At 36.4% G+C, this 17,811-nt stretch overlaps 4 protein-coding genes across 5 annotated transcripts; 2 read left to right on the plus strand and 2 right to left on the minus strand.

The window, feature by feature from the left end:
- Positions 1-403: 403 nt before the first annotated feature.
- On the minus strand, positions 404-5,515 carry LOC107036264 (cell division cycle protein 23 homolog). The gene is made up of 3 exons (XM_015254079.1): positions 5,257-5,515; positions 1,469-2,984; positions 404-587 (listed from the first exon to the last, which is right to left on the minus strand). The coding sequence occupies exons 1-3, from the start codon at positions 5,358-5,360 to the stop codon at positions 477-479; spliced, it is 1,731 nt and encodes a 576-aa protein (XP_015109565.1). The 5' UTR covers positions 5,361-5,515; the 3' UTR covers positions 404-476.
- A 102-nt stretch (positions 5,516-5,617) lies between these two features.
- LOC107036265 (secretion-regulating guanine nucleotide exchange factor) lies at positions 5,618-11,171 on the plus strand. The gene is made up of 4 exons (XM_015254081.1): positions 5,618-5,734; positions 8,525-9,080; positions 10,241-10,612; positions 10,985-11,171. Exons 1-4 carry the CDS (start codon positions 5,708-5,710, stop codon positions 11,152-11,154), a joined length of 1,125 nt encoding a protein of 374 aa, XP_015109567.1. The 5' UTR covers positions 5,618-5,707; the 3' UTR covers positions 11,155-11,171.
- A 196-nt stretch (positions 11,172-11,367) lies between these two features.
- LOC107036266 (protein FAM92A-A) lies at positions 11,368-15,820 on the plus strand. 2 transcript variants are annotated; one of them, XM_015254082.2, is made up of 8 exons: positions 11,368-11,450; positions 11,529-11,630; positions 12,331-12,459; positions 12,528-12,708; positions 14,061-14,285; positions 14,347-14,379; positions 14,482-14,643; positions 15,186-15,820. In XM_015254082.2, exons 1-8 carry the CDS (start codon positions 11,419-11,421, stop codon positions 15,306-15,308), a joined length of 987 nt encoding a protein of 328 aa, XP_015109568.1. In that variant the 5' UTR covers positions 11,368-11,418; the 3' UTR covers positions 15,309-15,820. The 2 variants fall into 2 exon arrangements, with proteins under 2 accessions (XP_015109568.1, XP_015109569.1); XM_015254083.2 differs by lacking the exon at positions 14,347-14,379.
- On the minus strand, positions 15,498-17,255 carry LOC107036267 (heat shock factor-binding protein 1). The gene is made up of 3 exons (XM_015254084.1): positions 16,993-17,255; positions 16,850-16,916; positions 15,498-15,703 (listed from the first exon to the last, which is right to left on the minus strand). The coding sequence occupies exons 1-3, from the start codon at positions 17,095-17,097 to the stop codon at positions 15,615-15,617; spliced, it is 261 nt and encodes an 86-aa protein (XP_015109570.1). The 5' UTR covers positions 17,098-17,255; the 3' UTR covers positions 15,498-15,614.
- Between the last annotated feature and the right edge of the window lie 556 nt (positions 17,256-17,811).

A 17,811-nucleotide genomic window follows, 5' to 3' on the forward strand; every position in this document is an offset into this window, starting at 1 on the left:
GGGGGTGTTTATGACCGGCGTGGGCCATCGGCTGGGGCAACGTGCGCGCCAGCACGGCCGCTCGTCTGCAATAAAGTCATTAAACAGAACGAGGACAGTCTCTCTCTCTGTACTTTCTTTGAAAAATTTTCCACGAAAAAAATTCCCTCAGGTTAATCCGCTTTCACGAAACATTTTAACCAATAAATTAAAATTTTTAATCCCCAGCGAGTGGAAGGTGGTTTAGTTGGGTATTGAGGGTTGTCACGTACCCAGGTAGTGTCCATAGATCGGTGTTTCCGGGTGAGAGAGATGTTTTCAATTATTCTGATGATTGACGAATTAGTCTATGGGTTTCATAACCACTTTTGAGGTATTGAGAGGAGTCAGGAAGTCGTCATTTGTTTCTCTGAGAATGGTTTTATTACAAAAATCGTTCAATGGTAATTGTTTAATTCATAACAGAACAGTTTATAAATTAATTGCAGAGCTGGTGTTCACTGGGTGGGGGTGAACGACAGGTTCATCGGGGAGGATTGACTCCCCGGGGTGTTCTCCACCTGGGCACTTCGCTCGCCCACGGGGTCAGTCTCATTCATGTCCTCAATCTGAAAAAAAATTGTGAATGGGTGAATGCAAGAAATGGAGAAATTAATTTACGACATTTGTGAAGATTAGTTTCTTGAATATATCTCATTATGTACAAGAGATGTAGCAATTTGTGTGAAGAATTTTTTGTAGAGAATTTCAAGAGCTACAAAAAATGTGATGACACATTGTTTTTTAAATCATCGGTTTTTGAGATATTTACAAAATGTTGAGGATGGAATCAAGTAGAGAAGAAGTAAAAGATTTAATGAAATTATTTTGGTAAAATATCTGAATTTTTTTGAAAGACAATGAGAAAAACAACTTTCTTTTTCCATTTCCATCTACAACCAAATGATTGTTTCTTGGAAAAAATTGAGACAGCCATATTTGTGCTATTTTAGAATTGTATTCGGATAGTTTAGGATTAATGTTCAGGTAAGCGAGAGATAATTCAATTTAGGGGGGCCAACAGCATGAAATTTCAAATAAAAGTCCAGATTTTTGAACAGTAAAAAGGCAATAGTTAAAAACAAACAGAAAAAATTAGGGAATACCAGACAATGTTCCCGAATTTTCTAGAAAAATCTAGAATTCTAAGAGATAGCGCAGCCCCTCAGAAGATGACGCTGAAATTAGCGAAAGATTCGACAGCAGATTTGTCTTACGCGAATCTAGGGGCGTACAAATGTTTTTAACTAATGTACAAACTCTTTCGCACTTAAAAAACATGTGTACATATGATTATTTGACTCTCCCACACTTAAATATCCCCTGAATTCAATTTTCCGCTGACGAATATTCGCTAGTTTCAGCTTCACCCCCAGGAGTGCCTCCGCAAATGCCCGCCAACCTGAAATTAAAGCCGTATCTAAATCAAAAACCCCTCAAGCTAACTTACAACAATCATCTCCTCCACCTTGATCCTCTTCTGCGCAATAGTCCTCAACAACGCCTTAGCCTCCTCCTTAGTCTCATCAAACTGCAGACACTTCTGCGCATAATGATTAGCCTGATCCAATTGTTCCCTCTTCAAATGATACTGCGTCAAAAACTTGTACGCATGGCTCAACTCTGTTCTATCAGCGCTCCTAAACTCATCCATCACAAAGTCGCTGTACGCCGCAGCGGCATGTTCCTCCTCATTCAAATTCTCATAAAGGGTAGCGAGTCTAATTAGCGCCATTCCCTCGATATCCCCGACATTGCACGCCTTGTAATAGCACTTGAGCGCGTCCTGTATTTTGTCCTGCTTCTCATACGCCTCCCCGAGAGCAAGAATCATCCTGCTGTCGTGTGGCCTCAGCCTCTGCGCCTGTTTGTAATAATAAAGCCCGTAGAAAGGCATTTTGAGGATCTCATAGGTTTGCCCGAGCCCATACCAGGCACGATAATCCCTCCTGTTGACCTCGATAGCCTGTCGATAGCTGTGAATAGCTCCATTAGTGTTCTTCAACTCCATGAACTCGTGTCCCAAAAGTGTCCAAGCCGACAGATATTGAGGATTCAGCTTCAACGCCCTGTGAAAATACATGACAGCCTTCTGGTGGTCAGCCCTCAGGCTGTAATAATTCCCAACAATGCAGCAAGTCTCCAGCCTGTACTTGTCGATGGCGGTGGCACGATGGGCAAGATCAGCCAACTCCACCCTCATCTCCTTGACGTAAAGCAGATTTGAGTAGGTGTCCATGTTGTCTAGACAGTAAGGATCATCCTTGATGATCTTCTTGAACGTTTCGATTGCATTCTCAGCGTCTCTTCGATAATGAACTGCTATTGCTGTCTGCGCCAGGACGTAACCGTTCTTCTCGAAACCCATGGACTGCAGCTCGCAGTAGAGGGCTAGACCCTCGTCCAGAAGTTGAAGCTCCAGAAACATGTGCGCCATGAAGAAGTGCTTCATCCAGTGGTTTGGAAGGGTCAGGCTGTCTAGCTTCTCCTTGTCGTTTATCAGACCTGCTAGCTCCAACCACGTGCCCCAGTGCATCGGGTACTTGTGGGTCGACTCCACCAGGACGTCAACAGCCTCGTGGGTCAATCGTAAGTTCTTCAGGGTTACGCCGAAGAGGTACAGGCCGAAACCGTCCAGTTGACCGGACATGTGGTCCTTTCGCAGGTCGCTGGAGAGCAGCTTGAGCTCCTCGTTCTTTAGGGGGTCGGGGGGAACGTCTGTCATGTCGTAGATCTTCTTTTTCTCGCCGGAGAGGTAGCGAGAATACAGGTAGAGGAAACGGGTCTTTGGGCTCTTGCAGGATTTTATGAAGTACGCGGCGCGGTCGTATTCTTTTAGGTCGAAGTAACTTTTCGCGAGGATGTATTGGTCGTCTTCGAGGCAGGTTTCTACTAGGCTTATGTCTTGGGTCATGTCGTGACCGTCCAACTTTATGTCGCGGAGAGAGTAGTTTAACTCGGATAACCTAGAATTCGTTTTTTGGGGGGGTTAGTGTGGACGATTGACCGGGGAGCAGGATGGGGTGAGATCTTGTACTTAATTTCGAGTAAAACGGTTTTTGGGAATAATTCGGAAGGAGGGGAATTAATTTTTTGATGAACGAGGTTTCTAGATACACGTCGGGGGGAGGGGATGTATTTTTGTGATGAGTTTTTTGTGGAGAATTTGTTGAGGTCAAAACAAGAACTTTTGGGGACTTTGGGGAATAGCGCGAGATTGGAAAAGGATAAATAAGTTGATATTAATTTTTTTTTGAGTTAGGGCGAACGAATGAGGGAGGAGGCGGGATGGGACCTACTGCTTAATTTCGAATGGAATAATTTGGAATATGGGGAGCAATTTTTTTAGGATTAATTTTTTTGTGGAGAATTTGTTGAGATCGAAAAAAGAACTTATGGAAGTTTTGGGGAATGTCGAGGGATTGAGAAGGATGAATACCTGGAATTCATTTTTTTTGGGGGGGTTAGTGAGGTCGAAACGGGGGGAGAAGGAATAGGATGAGGCCCAGTACTCAATTTTAAATAGAACAGTGTTTTGGGAGTGATTCGGAAGGAGGGTAATAATTCTTTTGATGAACAACAGTTTTTGAGATGGAAAGAGGGCGACATATTTTTGTCATTTTTTTCGTGGAGAATTAGTGGAGGAAAAGAGATGGATAACCTGGAATTATTTCTTTTTTTGTGGGGGGAGGGAGGGGGGGAGGACGAATAAGGGGGAACAGAGGGTCGGATAAGGCCTACTTAATTTTGAATACAACGGTTTTTTGGGAATAATTCGGAAGGAGGGGAATTAATTTTTTGATGAACGAGGTTTCTAGATACACGTCGGGGGGAGGGGATGTATTTTTGTGATGAGTTTTTTGTGGAGAATTTGTTGAGGTCAAAACAAGAACTTTTGGGGACTTTGGGGAATAGCGCGAGATTGGAAAAGGATAAATAAGTTGATATTAATTTTTTTTTGAGTTAGGGCGAACGAATGAGGGAGGAGGCGGGATGGGGCCTACTGCTTAATTTCGAATAGAATAATTTGGAATATGGTGAGCAATTTTTTTAGGATTAGTTTTTTTGTGGAGAATTTGTTGAGATCGAAAAAAGAACTTATGGAAGTTTTGGGGAATGTCGAGGGATTGAGAAGGATGAATACCTGGAATTCATTTTTTTTGGGGGGGTTAGTGAGGTCGAAACGGGGGGAGAAGGAATAGGATGAGGCCCAGTACTCAATTTTAAATAGAACAGTGTTTTGGGAGTGATTCGGAAGGAGGGTAATAATTCTTTTGATGAACAACAGTTTTTGAGATGGAAAGAGGGCGACATATTTTTGTCATTTTTTTCGTGGAGAATTAGTGGAGGAAAAGAGATGGATAACCTGGAATTATTTCTTTTTTTGTGAGGGGAGGGAGGGGGGGGAGGACGAATAAGGGGGAACAGAGGGTCGGATAAGGCCTACTTAATTTTGAATACAACGGTTTTTTGGGAATATTCGGAAGGTGGGGGGCAATTTTTTGTGAAGAGTTTTTTTGGAGGAGAAAAGAGGGAGACGAATTTGTTTCATAACTTATTTTGGGAAGAATCGTGGGATGGAAAAAAGGTCTCCCGGTATTCTCTGGTGAACGCATTTATTCTAGAGATATTTACTTGAGAAGTAAAGAGTATAATGCGAAGAAGCAAATATTCTTTAGGAGAAAATTTGTGTTTACGGACATCTCGACATTGAAGAGAGATGAAAAAATGCTGTAGATAATTTTTTAAATTACAAACAGAATCTTCTCATATTTTTTCGTAAACCCTTTCGTTCGCAAAGTACTTATCAAGAACTGAATGGTCAAGCGAAATCAGTCAATAATTTTATCCGCGAATAGACCCGTTTTTTGGAGAATCTCTTGGAATTGGAGAGAGATAAACAAATTTTTGTAAAGAATTTCATGTGAGAGATTCTTCAAACTATGAAAAAAGATCTGTTGATTTGGTTTTTAATCATTTTTATCAGAGATCGTCCCCAGTAACTAAACAGGAAAGCGAAAATGAGGCAATTCTACTTCACAACAAATTTGTTTTATAATTAATATAATACCTAATACATTACTTGTAAAAAAATTTCTGAACTGCAAAAAAAAACAATTATGAAAACTTCGCTATCACTCTTCAATTCCGAGATATCAAGCAAAAACCGAAGTCTGAATTGAATTAAATTCTCTCGTTCTGTCAACAAATTTTTTAGAAACTGACGGGTTTATTTACCATTTCGTTGAGTTCAATAATCCTCGCTGGGAGCACTCCGATATCGCCCGCAGAGTGTCGATCTTAACCTCCTTGATATCGAATTTCATCACAGACTCCTCCATTTCACCAAATAATAACAGTCTTCTATAAAAAATTGCAGCCAATCCGACAGACACTTCACTTCAGAAATCTCACATGACTCAATGAATCGTACTTATGCACTAAAAACCGATTAACATGCACAACACCAAAAGATTGTTATTATTTTGAGCGGCAAACCACTCCAACTGATGGAGTAGGGCTCTGCTGTACCGATGCACCGAGTGCGTCACCGCGGCAATCCCAAATCGCCCAGTGCGCGATTGTCACCCATTGTTGATCCCCCGTATTATTGACGTCTCAACAATGCTCTTGAGCTGCGATTGAACCCATTAAAAAATTCTAACGGGTGAAAAATAAGTTTTCAATCATGGAGAGTTATCATTTATTCGCTTGGGTGAGTGAATCCTTATTTATTGTCTCTAAATAAAAATGGAATTACTACGTCGTGAGCTCAACTGATGGAGAGAACACGTGTGAGCGCATTTTTAACTGCAGCGCTCTCTACGTTCCCGCGAACAAAATTCGAACAGAAATTTTAAATAATGAATTGAAATTGAGTTAATTCGATAAATTAACTAATGAGAATATTTCCACAGAAATTATTCGGCTCGTAATTTTTTATTTTTCTTGGTTGAATTTTTTAGTGAAAGAATAAAAACCAATTGTCACATGCATAGAGACATGACCCTAAAAACATAATTTCTTCGCGTTTTATGATATTTTAGACTACTTGCAATCAAAATTAGAAAATTGAAAAATCGGTCAAATACAAAGTTTCTGACAAAGTTTATTTCGGAAACAAAAAACAGTGAGAAAGAACTCAACAATTGTCTCAAAATTCTGATGAAATCATAACAAAAATTCTAACCAATAAAAATAAATTTTCAATTATGCAGATTTCATTTATTCGCTTGGATGAATGAATCCTTATTTATTGCTTCTGAATAAAAATGGAATTGTCACGTCGTGAGATCAAACTGATGGAGAGAACACGTGTGCGCGCATTTTTCAACTGCAGCGTTCTCTACGTTCCCGCGAACCATATTCAGAAATTTTAAATGACTAAATAATTGAAATTGTTTAAACTTGCCGAATATTAATGAATTTACTACGATTCCGAACAAATAGTTTTTATAGGGGAAAATTGATCGTTTATAAATTGTGTATAGAAAATGCTCGTAATTTTAAAAAAATTGCTACTTGCAAAGTTAAAATAATAAAATGATTGTAACATGTCCGGAAATTCCGATGTTTGACTACAAAAGTAGAGACGCATTTCACTAGAGAAAAAATGGCCAAAGCGCTTGGTTATCCTTAATTGTTTTTTTATAAAGTTTCACTAATGATCTTACCTTCATCAGGCTGACGACATGATTAATCTTTTGTCTCGTCTCAAAAAGTTAATCAGATAAATGCAATTTTCCTTTCCCCTAAACCCTTGGAATCGTTTTAAACACTCAACAACAATGAGCTACCCCAGACCATTGGTCTATTCAACCATTCACATTCGCAGAGACACGCTAATCCTCAAAAAGTAATAAACCCAAAAATTCTGGCCTCATTACTCATAATATTTCACCAATATTACAAAAGAGCCCGAACAAGAAAATGAACCTCAAAGCACCTCAGAGCACCTCAAAGAACGTTGAAAAATTTTAGGGTGCCAATTCACACGGACTATTAAACCCCGGTTATAAATCCGAAACAGTATATAACGATTCAAGTAAAAAAAATATGGTTGATGCGTACGACATTTTACTGGTGAGAAAAGGGCGATTCTTTGCGCTTGAAGCGTGCAAAAAGCGCCCTTTTTTCACTTTTATAATAAAATTACAATCACATAATTAAATTGTAGGAGAAGAAGAATCTATTTGAAATTCTAAAAAGATTTGACGGAATGCTGCAAAAAATGCAAACAACTTTTGCTCCATTCTCATTCTCTAGCACTTCCCTAATGATTTTACCTTATAATTAATCTTTTGTCCAGTCTCAAAAAGTTAATTAGATAAATACAATTTTCCTTTCCTCTAAACCCTTGAAATTATTTAACAATGAGCTGCCCCAGACCATTGATCTTCTCAACCATTCGCATTCGCAGAGACACGTTAATCCTCCACAAGCAATAAACCCAAAAATTCTGCCCTCAATTGTCACGGAAATAGTATACTACGATACAAGTAAAAAAAATATTTTGATGCGTCCAACGTACAGTTTTTTATATGTATCGTACGATATTGTATGATACTGGTGAGAAAAAGGTGATCCCTTGCGCGCGAAGCGTGCAAAAAAGTGTCCTTTTTTCACTTTTATCATAAAATTTCAATCACATAATCAAATTGAAGAAAAATTTATTTAAAATTCTAAAAAGATTTAACGGAATGCTGCAAAAAATGCAAACAACTTTTGCTCCATTCTCATTCTCTAGCACTTCCCTGATGATTTTACCTTATAATTAATCTTTTGTCCAGTCTCAAAAAGTTAATTAGATAAATACAATTTTCCTTTCCTCTAAACCCTTGAAATTATTTAACAATGAGCTGCCCCAGACCATTGATCTTCTCAACCATTCGCATTCGCAGAGACACGTTAATCCTCCACAAGCAATAAACCCAAAAATTCTGCCCTCAATTGTCACGGAAATAGTATACTACGATACAAGTAAAAAAAATATTTTGATGCGTCCAACGTACAGTTTTTTATATGTATCGTACGATATTGTATGATACTGGTGAGAAAAAGGTGATCCCTTGCGCGCGAAGCGTGCAAAAAGCGCCCTTTTTTCACTTTTATAATAAAATTACAATCACATAATTAAATTGCAGGAGAAGAAGAATCTATTTGAAATTCTAAAACGATTTGACGGAATGCTGCAAAAAATGCAAACAACTTTTGCTCCATTCTCATTCTGTAGCACTTCCCTAATGATTTTACCTTATAATTAATCTTTTGTCCAGTCTCAAAAAGTTAATTAGATAAATACAATTTTCCTTTCCTCTAAACCCTTGAAATTATTTAACAATGAGGTGCCCCAGACCATTGGTCTTCTCAACCATTCGCATTCGCAGAGACACGTTAATCCTCCAGAAGCAATAAACCCAAAAATTCTCCCCTCATTACTCATAATATTTCACCAATATGACAAAAGATTCCAAGCACCCCCTGAAAGAACGCTGAAAAATTTTAGGGTGCCAATTCTCACGGACAATTAAGCCTCGGTTATGAATCCGAACAGTCGCAGTTGCCCGAAGAGATAGATCTCTCTAAAACAAGCCTGAATCCGTCGAGAATATCAAAAATAGTGGGTGGTGCAGGTCACACACTGATTCTGGAGGACACAGGTAAACTGTACTCGTGTGGCTGGAACAAGAAGGGCCAAGCGGGAATTCCCCGGGCAAAAATAATCCTCAATTTGCAAACAATTGATGCTCTCAAGAACGTAAGAATAAAGGATGTGGCCTGCGGGTGGGACAGTTCGATTGCACTCGCTGACAACGGTCAAGTCTATACCTGGGGCTCCAATTGTTTCGGACAATTGGGCAGAAGTGCCAGTGAATGGACAAGTGTACCCGATAAAATAGACATTGCCTCGAGAGTCAAGAGGATTGCAATGGGTTTGCGACACTCCATTCTCCTTACTGAGGATGGCTGTCTATTGGTGGCCGGTGCAGGTAGCAAATTTCAACTTGGGATTATCGATGCAAATGACGAGACTGTCCGACAGGCGGGCGCCTTTCTATCTGGTAATTATTTGACGTTTCTGGTAATGTTGTTTCATAAATTCTCTCTGAAAGGTCATATTTTGGACGAGTGGTTGTACCTATTCAGTCTTTATTTTAAATATTAAAGGGAATTATTGTTTGCTGCTTCATTTGGTCGAGATGGAAGATCGAAGGGGGTTAAAACATCATCTCAGTTTTAATCCCTGTTTTATTTATTTTATTGTTTATTATTATTTTTTGTTTAAAGTGCTCAATTTATTTAAAAATTCTATATATTATAGAAAATTATTTAATTGCAAATGATTACCATCAATTATTCTACTTATTTTTTTAAATAAAAAATTCAATGATTATGGAGTAGAATTTGCTACTATATAATTTATTAACTCCGCGTTGGGTCCATAATTCAATTCTTCTTCTGTATCTAGAAGTTTCGCATTGATTTTTTTGTATCAATTATTTATACAATATTATTGTTGTTTTCTCTCGTTAAATACTCCGTCAAATACAGGAAAATTAGTATTTAAAAAAATCTGGGTTAATTTCAAATAATTAACATCAATTATTTTAGTTATTTTTCCTGAATATAAAAATTCAATGATTATAAAATAGAGCTCAATACTATATAATTAATTCGCTCCGCCTCGGATCCACAATTTAATCCTTTTTCTATGCCACGGAGTTTCGGATTAATTTTTTTATATCAATTATTCATAAAATTGTTTCCTCAGTTTAAATATTCGGTCAAATACAGAAAAATTACTATCTTAAAAAATCTGGATAAATTGCAAATGATTACCATCAATCATTCAACTTTTTTTCCTGAATAAAAAAATTCAATGATTATAAAATACAATGCAATACTATATAATTAATTTGCTCCGCCTCGGATCCATAATTTAACCCTTTTTCTATGCCAAGAGGTTTCGTATTAATTTTTTTATATCAATTATTCATAAAATTGTTTCCTCTGTTGAAATATTCTGTCAAATTCCGGAAAATGACTACTAAAAAAGCTGGATTAATTGCAAATAAGCATCAAGTATTCTACTTATTTTTCCTGAATTAAAAAATCCAAAGATTATAAAATAGAATGCAATACTATATAATTAATTAATCCCGCCTCAAGTCCATACTTCAATCTTTGACCCAGAAGTATCGGATTAATTGTTCTGCGACAGTTCCAGGTATATCAGGAATCAACGACATCTCCTGTGGGCAATATTTCAGCACAGCTGTCGGGAATGAGGGGGTGATTTACACGTGGGGGGATAACAAGTGGGGTCAATTGGGGGCTGATGTTAATGGGGTCAAGAGTCAGAAGGTTCCTTTGCAACTGAGTAGAGAGATTGAGGGGATTAAGACGTTGCGATGTGGGTGGACACACACGGGGGTCCTCACGAGGGATGGGCAGGTTTTCACGTGGGGGAGGAACACTTATGGGCAGTTGGGCCATTCTCGTCAAGACTCTCCTTGGATTCCGAGGCATCTGAGTGGCCTCCGAGAGATTGAACAACTGGAGATTGGATCCGAACACAATATTGCACTCAACAGTAATTTTTTTATTTTATTTTTGAGAATTCAATCCCGGATATCCACATGTTTTTCAGTCTTGCATTGAATGGCGGGAGGAAAATGGAAAAAAAGAATGAATATTTCAGATTTGAAACATCTCCTTCTTCTAAATAAATAATTTTCATTTTTTAAACTTTCGGAAATCTTTCTGGAATAATTTCAACGGTGGAAAATTGATTGTTTATATGCCTTAGCAGAAATTTTATAGACTTTTTATTCCGCATTGAAAATAAAAAAAATACAATTTATACCCAGGGAATTAACAGAACAAATTTAAATGCATTAAATTGAATAGATAAATAGAAATCTGTTGACTTTAAAAAACTGATTGATTATTTTTTCTTCATCAGCTAAAGGAGATATTTTCTCCTGGGGCTGGAACGAGCACGGAAACTGTGGAAATGGACACACAGAAAACGTCTGGTCCCCGCAGAGAATATCGATTCCCAGGGGATATAAAGGAGTTTTAATTGGCAGTGGTGCAGGTCACTCCTTCGCAGTTGTGAAAAAATTGATTTAATCCGCATTAAAAAAATTCAGATATTCAAAATTAATCCAATACATTTCACCGAATGGGTCGAAAGAGCGAACGCACTGTAGCTGTCCACGATAATATAGACAGGGTGAATTTTACTACACCTGGCGACCCACCACCTGCCTTCAGGGAACTGTTACTAATAACAAAACAACCCTACGATACTGACGTTTACAGAAACTGTTATCACAACTGGAGAATAAAAGATCCTCCACGAAGTTTATTATTTTTGTCGAATTAATAATCAAAATGCTGAGATCGCGATCGCAGGGGTCAGTCTGGTGAGTTTACTCTCCCTTTTGAAAATGGAAAATAAAAGGTCCTGAATTCATGTGGCACATATTTTTCTCTTTGGTTAGCGAGCAAGAGGCGAAGTTTGTTCAAGATAGAATAACTGGGGTAGAAAAACATTTCGCTGAGTTGTGCACTGTATTCGCTGCATTCACGAGAAAAGCGGCTAGGCAAGTATTTAATTTTTAACAGGAAATTGCAGAAAATATGTCAATAGAATCATTTGTGTAGAAAAATTGAAGTATTAATTTTTTGTGTAGAATATGTTCCGTTGAACGTTTCTATTGAAAAAAAGTCGCAGATAAATTGCAGAAATTTTCAATAGAATCAGCCAAAAACTAACGGAAAATTCGATAAAAATCCAGTAGAATTTTTTAGCGAATTCGCTAGGTTTCTCCATTTTTTCGTTCGTGTAATGATGAATTTAATTCATTTTAATTCATAGATTAATCAAACTTTATTGATATTTTCTACAGAATACGTTCCATTGAACATTTCTATTGAAAAAATTCGCAGATAAGTTGCAGATATTCTCAATCGGCCAACATCTAATGTAAAATTTAATGAAGTTCAATAAAATTTTCTAGCGAATTCGCTAGATTTTTCTACATTTTTCCGTTCGTGTAATAATTAATTTAATTCATTTTAATTCATAGATTGATCAAACTTCATTGATTTTTTCTACAGAATATGTTGCATTGAACATTTCTATTGCAAAAAAATCGCAGTTAAATTGCAGAAATTCTCAATCTGCCGAAAACTAACGGAAAATTCAATAGAAGTCCAATAAAATTTTCTAGCGAATTCGCTAGATTTTATCTACATTTTTCCGTTTGTGCAATGGTGAATTTAATTCATGTCAATTCATAGATTGCGGGATAAAAATGACGAGGTTGCCAAGGTGATCCAAACGTACGCAGAGTCTGAGACAATTAATCGGTCTCTGAGTAGTGGATTAACGAATTTTTCAACTACTTTGTCAGTCATTGGAGATTACAGGTGCTTAAATTAACTAGAATAATTTTTAGAATCAGTTCTCATCGCTAAATACTTTGAACACCTTTCAGAGATGCGGAAGTTCGAAGATTGGATTCAAAAATTATCGCTCCTCTCTCTCAGTACTCAATAATTTGTAAGCATGCACGTGAGGATGTGAAGAATACATTCACAGCTAGGGACAGGCAATTGGTGAAACGAAGACAGTTGGATAAGGTGCGGGAGAGAAATCCTAGGAATAGACAATTGATCGTATCCTTTTCTCAAGAAGTGAATAATTGAGTCACAAGGAAATAGTCAAACTTGATAAGTTGAATCAATTTTTTGTTCATTTTTAAATTATCGCGATGATGAATCGTTTTATGGAAAAATCCCAAAGGTTTTTTCCAGTATAACATTTATACTGTGATTTTAGATGTGAATTTATGACTGATGCACGTTTTTCAGTGGCACTATTCAATAAAAAATATAAGATGCACCAACTCCTGTTGACTAAGTCGTCGGTTAAGGGAGAGGGTAAATTTTAAAGTTCAATGGATTATTTCCATTGATGGAGCATTTGAAATGTATCCTGAGGAAAAAAATTAATTAACCCAAAGGTTAGACCCGTGTTAACTCAGACGAGGCTATGCCATAAATAGAAAATTATTCTCAAAATTATTCTCATGAATATTAAAAAATTGTTAACCCTAGGATATCATTGACCTGGGGTGTAGATTTTACTCTGGAATTTATTTGCTTCCCAGGACTTGGTGCAACCGAGCCAGAAAAGAATTAATATATTTTGACTTTACAATGCAAATTACAGAATAAATTACGGCACGAATTTTTGAGGAAACAAATTTGCAGTGTAAATCGCAGTATAAATTACGGAACAAATTTTGTCTGTTGTTTTCACCGCATTTTTTATCATCTCCCGTTAAAAAAAGTACAGTGAAAGAAAATTGAAAAATTAATTAATTTGGGTATATAGATTTTACCCTGCAATTTATTTACTTTCCAAAGGTTGGTGTAACCGGGCCAAAAAAATTTATGAATTTCGGATTTGCTATGCAATTTACAGAATAAATTACAGCATGAATTCTCCAATTTTTTCACTGCATTTTTTATCATTTCTCTTTAAGAAATTGCAGTGAAAAAAATTGAAAAATTAATTAATTTTGATATATAGATTTTACCCTGGAATTTATTTGCTTTCCAAAGGTTGGTGCAACCGGGCCAAAAAAATTTATGAATTTCGGATTTTCAATGCAATTTACAGAATAAATTACAGCATAAATTTTCCAGTTTTTTCACCGTATTTTTTATCATCTCCACTTAAAAAATTGTAGTGACAAAAATAGAAAAATTAATTACTTTTGATGTATTAATTTCACCCTGGAATTTATTTCAGGAATTTATTTCCTTCCCAAGGGTTGGGCAACCGAGCCAAAAAAAAATAAATAAATTTTTGATTTTGCAATGCAAATTACAAAATAACTACAGTATAAATTTTCCAATTTGTTTCATATCATTTTTTATCATCTCCACTCGAAAAATTGTAGTGAAAACAAAAGGAAAAATTAGTGAATTGGCTAGATTGATTTTTCTTGACAAAAAATCAGTCTCAAGCAGAGTCAGAGCTGATGAAAGCGACAGTTGAGGTATCTCGAGTGGTGAAAGGTCTGGAAGAGCAGATAGATTCCTTCGAGAAGCAGAAACTCCACGATGTGAAGCACTTGCTCCTCGATTTCGTGAACATCGAGTTGAGTTTCCACACGAAGACGGTGGAACTCCTGACGAAAGCTTATCGAGACATTGCTGAGATCGATGAAGCCAAGGATTTAGAGGTGAGACCATAAAAATAACAGATCATCTCTCTTATATTAAAATCGAATCTGTGACATGCAGGACTATCAAGTAGCCAGAGGAGAGCATAGCGGGGTAATTTTAGCCTTCTCAAACGTCAATTAATGTAGAACCTACCGTAGTGGCAAGCTAAATCAAGTTTTCCACGAAAAACTCATAAATTAATTAATTCTACAGGAATTTCGAGAGGTTCTCAACATTCCTGACACGATGGCACGTCTCGACACCGTGAGAAGGACATCTTTTCGTCAGTCCCACTCTCTGGGGAACTTAGCCAATCGTCTCGCAGCGTCGCCACTGAATTTAAAAAAATTAGCGAGCAGACCTGCAGAATCAATCGTGAGTGCATAATTATTCATTCTTAAAATTAAATTTTCATTCAGATTGTTCTGCAAATTTTTTATGAATCATTGAATTCATCGAAAAATGTTCGAAGAGTTTTTTTTATAATTCTTCACATAATTTTCATTAAAAATGCCTCAGGTGATCGAGGAATTGTGCAGCAAATTCTGCCTTTTTGAAATTCTTGAAACAACGCTAGTGAAAAATGCAATAATTTGGCATTGTAAATTATAGTATTTTTGTGGAAAACGTAAAATAATCTTTAGTAAAAGATGATTACTAGAATCTATTTACATATTATTATTATCAATTTATATTTATATTTTGAAATAATTCGAGATATTCCTCAAGAAAAGTAAAATAGTTTTTTATTTTATCACTAAACTACTCAATTCCAATTCATTCTTCCAAAAATATCCCAAATAATATGAGATTCATCAACATAAATGAAAAACAGAAAATCTGAAATTTTTATCTCAAATAAAAATTACGAAAGTCTAAAAAAAACATCAATCGACAAAAAATGCAATTTATTTCAGGACTCTCTGAAAGCAACATCATCAGACTCAGTCCAGGTCGAGGAGTATGGAGACTCCACCGAGGAAGAAGACTCCGAGGAGTCAATCCAACAACGTCCAGTGAGACCCAAGCCAAAACCCTAACAATTCCCTTGGATAAATGAAACCTAAACCAATAAATCGAATTTTATCAGGTGTTATCGAAGACAGTAATCCCGAAGTCCCCCAGGAGGTTCGTCCTGAGACTGTTCCCCCCAATAGTTCGAGGCTAAAGCTCCCTACCCTCTTCCACGATGAAGAACCTGCCCCAAATAACAAAAACAACCACAAGTATTATTCTCAAAAAAATGTATAATTTATTGATAAACCTCAGTGATAACAAATGATATCGTTAATTATGGCTCAGTGGAAACCGTTGAATTCATTAGTGCTCTGTTGGATGGAATGGATTCACTTGTCTGTACCCTCTACTCCAGCCTGGGTCATCAGGTCGGCGATGTTCTTCTCCAGGTCGTCTATTCGATTGCCCATTTCGTCTAGTGTTTACTATTAAGGATTTTATGTACTCGACTCTTATAAAAGAATTCAAGAGGGAGATCTAACACGTTCAAATAAAAAATTTTTGGGAATTCTGTTTAAAAAATCATTTAATTAATTTGTTCAACTATATAATTAAATTTTGTTTTAAATCCATTGGAAATTCTTTCAGAATGAATGTAAACAAAATAATGAAAATAATGAAAAAAAATGAATATTGAAAAAAAATGTTGTCTGTTTTCTGTTATCAATAGTGTTATTTCACCATGTCCTGTAATGATGTACCAATTTCTTGCCCATTCCCAGAAAAAAAATTCGTGCATATAAAATGAAATGTAAAATATTTTTCTATTGGAATTCTATTGAAATGATAATTGAAAATATACTAGATTCGTTTCTACTAATTTTCTTTTCATTCAAAAGAAAAACCTAACACATTCGCAAAAAAAATTCAAGATAAAACAGTATTTTTTCAAAGGAATATTTCACGGAAAGATCAATAGATTCTTTCATAGAAATCCCTGCGTATAACTTTCCTAAGTTTTCTTCCACTCAATTTTTTAAATCTCACATTACAAAATTTAAGAAACAATTTAAAAAATTCATGACCAGAAAAATATGAATATGAATCAAGATTCATTAACTTTTCTTCATGAATATTACTGTGAAAATCAGGAATAAACTGAGATTATAAATTCCCGATGAAATTCCCTGAGTGAAAATTTCCTAAGCTTTTTTTCGTGCATGCACGCACGAAAAAAATTTAATAGAAAAGCTTATCAAATTCGTTAGAAAATTCAATAGAATTTTCGAATTCGATAGGTTTTTCTATCAACTTTTGTCGTCCGTGTGTCCACTCAATTCTGTGTCTTGCATTACAAAATCCAAGAAACAATTAAAGAAAAAATATGACCAGAAAAATATTAATATAAATCAACATGCATTAAGTTTTTTTCATGAATACTACTATGAAAAGCGTGAAAAAATGAAAGATTTTTTGCTGAGAATCAGAAAAAAGCAGTACAATTTCTTGGAAAAGGCAAGAAAATTAAATTAAAAAGCCGAAGTTAAAGGATTTTTCAGGTTATGTGAGCCCCGTTCCGTCAAGTTAAATCCTAAAATATCAAATTGACTATCGAAAAGGATATTTCTCCCAATGATCTGATCAGACATGGCCTGGAACTTGTCCTGCATGCCCTGCAGCAACGTCTGGACCTAGAAGTGAATGACCACAATTCTGTCATCTGTGTATTTCCCCTTGTCAACGACGAAATGACGAAGAGTAACTCACGAATTGTGTCAACTCCTGCATATTCTTAGGATCCGCATTGTTCCTGATGGCGTAGTTCTCGTCGTCCTCCTGCTCGGGCTTGACGTGCTCCTTGATGTCAGCCATATTTCCGGGATTTATTGAGCTTTATCACAATGATTTGAACGGATATGGAAGGGTGGGCCTGGTGACCCGAGTGGCTCGAGGCTTTGAGATGAACTCAACTCACTCCATCGACCTTTACTTTAGCCAGGGGTGTTTGGGGATCCTGGCGCATGCGAGATTATTTCGGAGAGAGGACACGCTAAGCTACTTCGATCATTGCCCTCTTCCTGTGGATGTCCGCAACCGGTACCACTGATTGATTTAACAATTTGTTAACGTTTTGTTGTGTCAAAGTTGCGGAAACATTGAAGGGTTGAGTCATTGCGTTCCTTGAAACAACGCCACAGACGTTGTATGAGAAAATTTCGTAGAAAATTCACGAAATTTTGCGAATTCTCTCGGATTTTTAGCGAAATTTCCATTAGTTTTTAGCCGATCCTATTGAAAAATTCCGTTCAATAGAATAAGTTGTACAGAAACATCGAATTCAACAGATTTTTAAATATTTATGGAAGCAGTGGGAATAATTCGTTTGGATTTTTTAATGTGTCTGCTTCATACTATTTGTACATTTCATATATTAAAAATCATTATGTATAATAACTATACATAGTAATATTAATTTATCGTCATCTCTCAACTCGGTAACCATGAATTGAGAAGAGTCAGCGGATACAATTTTTAAAAATTCATTCAACTATTGATCTATTGTTAACGTTTTGCTAAGTAAAAGTT

Source organism: Diachasma alloeum, unplaced genomic scaffold (assembly GCF_001412515.2).
Source record: "Diachasma alloeum isolate Michigan unplaced genomic scaffold, Dall2.0 Dall_scaffold_00208, whole genome shotgun sequence".
In the NCBI taxonomy this organism is placed as follows: domain Eukaryota; kingdom Metazoa; phylum Arthropoda; class Insecta; order Hymenoptera; family Braconidae; genus Diachasma; species Diachasma alloeum.